Consider the following 7,164-nt stretch of genomic DNA (forward strand, 5'->3'; position numbering starts at 1 on the left):
GTTGGATATTTACCCTAGCGGCTTCATAGCAGCATTCTTATCCTACATATCTGTCACTGTTTTCTGAGACTACTCATTGAATCACAAGCTTTTCTCCCTCTCCCCTTACAAAGCAGTAAATGTTTAGAAGTGTTTAAAGAGCCTTCCATTTGATCCTATGCCTAAGTGTCGATGTGAAGATTAAATCTCTATGTGCTTGAGTCCAGTCTGTACATGCTGCCTCCTGGAAAGGTAGCTGAGAGAGACCTCAGGATCTTTACAGCCAGGGACCTCTGTCTTTTTGTGGGGGTGCTCTTTTGAAATCTTTATTCCTCATGACTAGGGAGCAGACAACTAGCTGATGATTTCCTTACGTGCCTTTTTGACATTTGGGAACATCCTGCGGCTTGTCTCCAGCACCAACTTGTAGCCAAGGATGCAGGATATGATGCAGGTGCCGCACCGACACCGCTTAGCAATTGGGATTTCGAGGCACTGGCAATTGCACCTGAGCCAATGCTATGCTTACTGTTGATCACCTACATGTAGTATGGCATATATTGTTCATGTTTGGTTATGGCTGGCTCTGCTCTTGCACTGGAGATGAGACTGCTGACAAAATTAAAGAGGTCAGGTCCAAATCAGATCCATCAGGTATTTAGGTGCTGAACTCCTACTGAAATAAATGCAACTGAGGGTTGTAAATGCTGTTCTGAAGTGGACTCCACTGACATTAGGAAGTAAAGGGTGGTGGGTAAAGAGATGCAAGGTTGTGAGGAGTAAGCATGAGCACTAGAATGAAATTAACTTCAAGGTGGAAAACACACTAATTTTGTTAGAGTGTCCCAAAGTAAGAATATTGTATTGTTTAGAGATTTCTTGACTAAAATTTTCTTTGACTATGGATTGTTGTATATCTTCCTACATTCTTCATGAAAGTTGGCATGCCCTGGTAAATGGCAGCACTTCCATGGTGTGCAGCATGGCTTGAGGCAGTAAAATCTGACCCTAATACTAGAGTTAAGCAAACTGTTAAAATAGGAACTGAACCAAATGTCCAGATCTCCTCCCCAAACTCAAACTAAACCTGTTTTGAGGTTCAGGAATGTTTAGTTAACTTTAAATAAAACAATGTTGTGTTTCTGCACATCCTGCTTTCAGCGAAGCCTCCAAGCAGAAATACAAAAATATGGCAGGCAGATCTATGTTTGCACTATTTCTGGCCCAGCTGAAACCAGGAAGCACTGGAAATCTCACAAAAACGGCTTTGTCTCACAGGCTATCCAGCTCGCAGGTTCTACCACTGTTACCCAACAGAATACAATGCAACTCATGTACATACCAATTTATTATTAATTTTTTACCAGATATCTGTAATAAACAAATTCCCCAGACTATCAGACATCTTAAAACCCCATTTTCACTTTACTGTGGCAGCACACTGTATGGCTACTTTAAAGTCCTTTCATGCTCGTTGTTATGGAGCCATTGGCATAGTCACATGAAGACGAAAAGTCTCTTGTGGCATCTAACAAATGGTAACAAAGATAACAAACCACGCATATACATTTCATGCTTTATACCTGGGTCGTGGCTAATTTAAAACATGTAATCTAAAAATTTGTTGTTTGGCATCTCTTTCACAGCTCTCTTTATTGAATCTGCAGAGCATAAATACAAAGACAACAGCATTGTTTTAGAGGTACATATTTAGCCATAGAAAATTGCCCTGTATGTCATGGCAACATTTTTAAAGCACTTCTGTGTACCAGAATTTTGCAAATTCATATTTAAATGAACATTTAATGTTATTGCTAGAAATTATATCACTGTCAGCAAAACATAATACAAACACCCTGATTACTCAGCTATCTGCTCTACCACAACAGTTGTCCCAAACGATACAGTACCACAGCTTCATGTTTGTTAGCCAGATTTATTATATTTTCCAGATTCTAACAAGACACAGATATTAAGAAATGCATGTTAATAATTACCCTAATGAGAACAGTATGTAGTTAGCATTTAGGTTGTCACAAAAAATACAGAAGGCGAGTACAGGCTAAATGAACTCTAAATTTAACAAAACCAAATCCTTCTTTCCACTAGCATGTTTCAGTGTAATAGTCATGTCCGAGAAAAAATTTTTAAAGAACCACCTAAATTTTAGTAGGTATGTGTATATGCTTTCATTAGGCACAAGGCAAAGTAGAATGCTGTTCTGACCACAACTGTGAAAGCAAAATAACTGCTGTACCACTTGCTTACGTACAAAAAGCTATGAGCATAAAAAGCACTAAAGGCCTGCCCAGCATCTCTCCTTCAGAGACACTAAACTTCCCAGTGTTGCACTGTTTTCAGTCATACAACTTCTGGAGAAAACAACTACCCAACACATGCAAGAGGACATGAATCTGGCTTTAAATGTACTTGCAAATAATAAATAAAATGCATGCCTAAGCTTACGGAACAAGCCAATTCATTTCATTTGGTAAAAGTGCAAAACCCATCATCATTCCACACTTCTGAGGGCCTGAAGGTGCATGAAGATTTGGTTTGAATTTTCTAAAGCAAAATATGTGCGCTTCTTGCGCTTTTTTGGTTATTTATTAAATATATTTATTTATTTAAGGAAACTTTCACTCTGCCCACCAGAAAAGTATGTGGAGATGATGGTTTGAGATGATGACGGAACAGCAAATAAGGCAGGCACCAATAAGGTGGGTGCAAAAGAAAGTGAGACTGTAAATTCTCAGACTGCAGTACCTTGCAGTCACATCGCCCAGAGGATGTCTAAAACCTCTCCTTCCCATTCCTCCTCCCACCTCCCCACACTGGTCACACAGCTCTGTCTTTCACTCCATCCAGATCACCAGGCACTGTGTGAATGCTGATTTTAGCCTTTACTAGTTACCCACTCAGAACGGATTTTTTTCATTTCTACCTGGAATTATAAAGGTGTTTCCATACTCTTTGAGTAAAGACTTTTGAAAATAGTTACAAAATACTAAAGCCACTTAGAGTGCAGTACCTCTTAATCTCTTTGCATAGGTTAAAACTAGTATTGCCTTGAAAAGTGGGTGCTAAAGTAAAATATGACTGAAAAATGTCTCATCACACCCACCAAAAGTGTAGTAAATGCAAGAAAAATTTGGCTTACTTTTTGGGGGGTTTACCTCTCCCTCCTCCCCTTCCTTTCACGCCATTCTCCCAAGAAACAGAAAAGTATTTTTTGTATGCCAGCTAGCATTACATGAATAGAGCTACTCCAGTTTCTTTTCAGAAAGAAAAAAATCATCTCAAACATTAGACTACCAGCTTCCTGAAGGGCAGAAAGAAACAAACACAAAGCAAAACAAAAGCAAGAGAATGAATTCCCACAGTTTTGATGTACATTTTTTAAAATGGGGTATTTTTCAGTGAGGGATGAAGCCTTACCCAGGACATATTTCCCCTTCCCTCAAGTTCCCAGAAGTAACAACAACAGAATCTAGCTTTTCCTTCTAGATGTTACCATTATTGCAGTCTGCTTATGCTTTATCTTCTTGAAAAATAATGAAACCTTTGTAAAAGGAAAATCATCCACAGCTTAAATAAATAATATCTATAAATATTGTCTTAGTGTTAACTATATAAAACTGCAAGTGCATCACTGAACAGCTTAATGTGATGAAAGATATCTTTTGTGTTACATATTTTACTCAGTTAAATGTTTATGTTCCTCTTCAAGTGAAAACTTACAATTCCCAAAAGAGCAACAATAAGCTTGAAAAATCAGGTTAGACGTCAGCAGCTGACTATAAATAACCATCCTCTTCGATAATATTTGTTTGCCTGGGGTAGCCAGTGTCCATAATCAGCATTCATCTTTCATCCTCCTCAGCTGGGCTGTCTGGCAGGTGCTGGGTGGGGTAAACACTGAGGGGTCGGCAATGCCCAGCTGTAGATCAAAAAAGCGAGTGGAGGTTGTCACGCTGTAGTTCTTTGTATAGGTTTCCTGTACTGGGTAACAGTCTTTGACTGTGTAAACACCGACCCAGGATTCCACTGTAACCAAGCAGAAATGCAACTACTTTAGATGACAAGAATGAATAAATGTATCACAATGATGTCAGTCAAAAAGCCAGCCACTCCTCAAGCCTATAGGCTGAAACTGCCCATAGTTCTGTCCGTATGAATGGCAACACCAAGAAAGGCCACAAAACTGGTATAATTTGGACACTGCAATGATCTTAAACCTGAACATCTTGGTGTCAAGCACATTTCAAATCATGATACTGTCATGGCATCAGTACATCACCTCTCAAGTATACGTGTACTGAAGGATCGACAGTTCTGCTTAGTCCCAAATTTAGCTCTGTTCTGCACAAGTCTTATCTCTCCCATCTCTCATGCCACTTTCATGTCAGCATTTACTTCACTAGTAAAGCAATGAAATGCTTTGTTTTCCCAGAAGGCAAATTTTGGTGCTATCAGCTTCGGTAGCACGGGGGCGTTTCATCTTACATTCTTGACAAGTTCAAAGGTGTGATTAGTGAAAGCAGTGTTGGCCTTCCACACAGCCTTTGGCACTCTAAAACAGTCCCCTTAATTATGTGGGACGTCTGATTCCTTTCTGTGCACAGGAAGTTCTGCACTCACTACCCAAGGAAGCAAAGAATCATTCAGGTTGGAAAAGACCCTTGGGAGCATTGAGTCCAACCCTCAGCCCTACTCTACAAAGTTCTCCCCTACACCATAGCCCCCAACATCTAATCTAAATGACCCTAAAGCACTTCTCTGCTGTGCCGGGGACTCCTTTGCACTACAACTGACAGACATAGCAACTTGCTTCCACAGCTTTTGGTCCTATAGTCTTAACTGTCATTATTACACTGGTGATACTCACCACATCTTTAATCCAAATAAACACGACCTTGTTTCACCTTTTTCCATCTTACTGTCTTAAGCACAGAGGGATTGTCTCATTAAAAGAGCAACATTCCCAAATACAACTCCAGTACCTCTGCCTTGTTTTAACTCACTCCTTCCATTTACCATCATCTATCATCATTACCATGTTAATTTTTTAATTCCTATTCCTCTCAAACATTTCTACCAGCTCATTATTTCAAGACTTCACTCAATGCTGATCTCTTCCACATATGTGATGTAGTCAGTCCCTTTTTTTAACTTAGTTTAATTCCACAATGTGCTTATTTCAGAGGTGTTCCTTCACTCTCTTTCCCCCGCAGCCTCTGCCTCACCTCTACATCCATGACTATGCTATTTCAGTAGTCAGTACTATCAAAATGGTATCCTTTGATTACCCTTCACTTTTAAATCTCTTTTATTAACTCCATGCACCTCTTCTGTGATCTTTCTTTACCCCTTCCATCGTACACCACTTCATCCATTTGGTTTATGTATTTGAGATCTCTTGATAGCAGAAACTCATGAGGTTAAAATACAAAATTATCTACTGAGGTCATAAATCAGTTCCTCTGAGTGATGCCTGTAACAACTTTTTCCAGTCCCAAGGAGGTTTATTTTCTCACACTCAGTAGCAATCGAACATATTTATTTTCTGTCCTTTCAGTATTGTGTCATATGCTGTATGGCAACCACATTATCAGAAATAGATAAGCTGTGACATGAAACACACATACAGTACCTAAAGAAAGGTTGACAAGCTGTGCAGTATATGAACATACCTCTCCAGGGCATCCTAATATACCAAAAACATTCTGGCCTCAATGAGTTTGGATTTGAGTATCCAGAAATGAAGGCTCGTTTTCCTCAACAAATCTTCTATCAGAATTTTGAATAAAAAATTAAAGTATGATGCTACCAAGCCTGCTTTCTTTGAGGTAGGTGTTCAGCTGCTAAGTGCAGAACTAAGACTTGAGAACAGATTTTTCTTACTAGTGTGGCAGATAACAAAACTTAGGTGCACATTAAGAATGTCCATTGCTGCAGAACTATTTATTGGATGTATTCTATGAGATCATCTGATAGTAGTGTGTAGACACACAGTGACACCTGCTTTGCTTCTATTATGCACTCTCTAGTTTGAGTGTGCCCCTAATTATAGTACCAGTTCTTCTTTAGATCAATTTAGGATATTGGCTGCTAGATTCAGAGGCAAAATGATGCTGTTCCATGCCAAAATCTGTATAATATGAACTAAAATACAATCAAGTCCCTTGATCCATCTGAGATATGAAATTTTGTTAAAAAAAATACATTGATAATAAAATGATACATTGTGCACAGGGTATATTTCTTATTTCTTCCAGCAAACCTTATAAACTATGGAAAGCTGGGGTGAAACGTGAATAATCTTATTTTTTCCTGGGTAGCAGAGACAATGATTATTATTAAGATGAAACAAAAGCATGCACATACACTTCCTGGCTGGTTTTCTGTCAGACCATTCCTGTACCATAATTTTGTCTCCAGGTCCCCCAATGTAGTATTGATCTTCGTAAGTTGAATTGGCAGGAATATCATATGGATCCCATGGCTCTGTCAGAGCAATCTTTGAGCAAAGCTTTGTAACTTGTTCAATCTGAAACATCACTGCATCTTTGTAGAGCAATATATACTCAAAGAATCTGAAATATTAAAAAAAAGATCAGTTAATATAGTCTTTTTCTATACTCAGCAAGGATAGTAATGCTAATAAGTAAGCTTGCCTTTGACTTCTCAGTATAAGATCATTTTCACTTACATTACACTTTGCCAAACTTTGAGAAAGGCTAACCAATTGGGCTGAAATTTCCCATGCTTAAAGTCTGTCTCAGCTAACTCTTTCCAAAATAAATAATCAGGCTGAACTGCTTCAGCCATTTCTGAGAACAACAGAACAACTTTTCTGAGAACAACTGGGAGAAAAACATGTTATTATTCCTAGTTTTGTTTTTTAATAACTGTTTCATTAAAAAGCTCTAGTGCCTCCATGTTTTGGAGAAAGGACTTGAAATTTGGCAGGGGAAAAGTTTTTATTAAAAGTTGCCCGGATTTGGCTAACTTATAAGCCTCTGAAAAAACCTGTTTGCACAGGCTGGACAGATTCAATTCCCCATGAATGTGGTAGAGCCTTTCTCTGTGCTGGTTAGATGTGGTATATGTCATCCTCACTGCTGCTCCTCCATGGTGACCCATGTAGCTTAGTGGAACATGCCAGTGAAGGGAGAAGTGCAT

At 38.9% G+C, this 7,164-nt stretch overlaps 1 protein-coding gene across 1 annotated transcript; it reads right to left on the reverse strand.

Moving 5' to 3' along the window:
- Positions 1–1,895: 1,895 nt before the first annotated feature.
- Positions 1,896–6,577, reverse strand: EPDR1 (ependymin related 1; the record flags this gene model as incomplete). The annotated part of the gene is made up of 2 exons (XM_026843818.1): positions 1,896–4,026; positions 6,367–6,577. Coding segments are annotated over 2 exons (402 nt in total), but the record flags the coding sequence as incomplete, so codon positions are not given.
- Positions 6,578–7,164: the final 587 nt, after the last annotated feature.

Source organism: Athene cunicularia, assembly GCF_003259725.1.
Source record: "Athene cunicularia isolate RWA chromosome 2 unlocalized genomic scaffold, athCun1 chr2_part2, whole genome shotgun sequence".
NCBI classification, from domain to species: domain Eukaryota; kingdom Metazoa; phylum Chordata; class Aves; order Strigiformes; family Strigidae; genus Athene; species Athene cunicularia.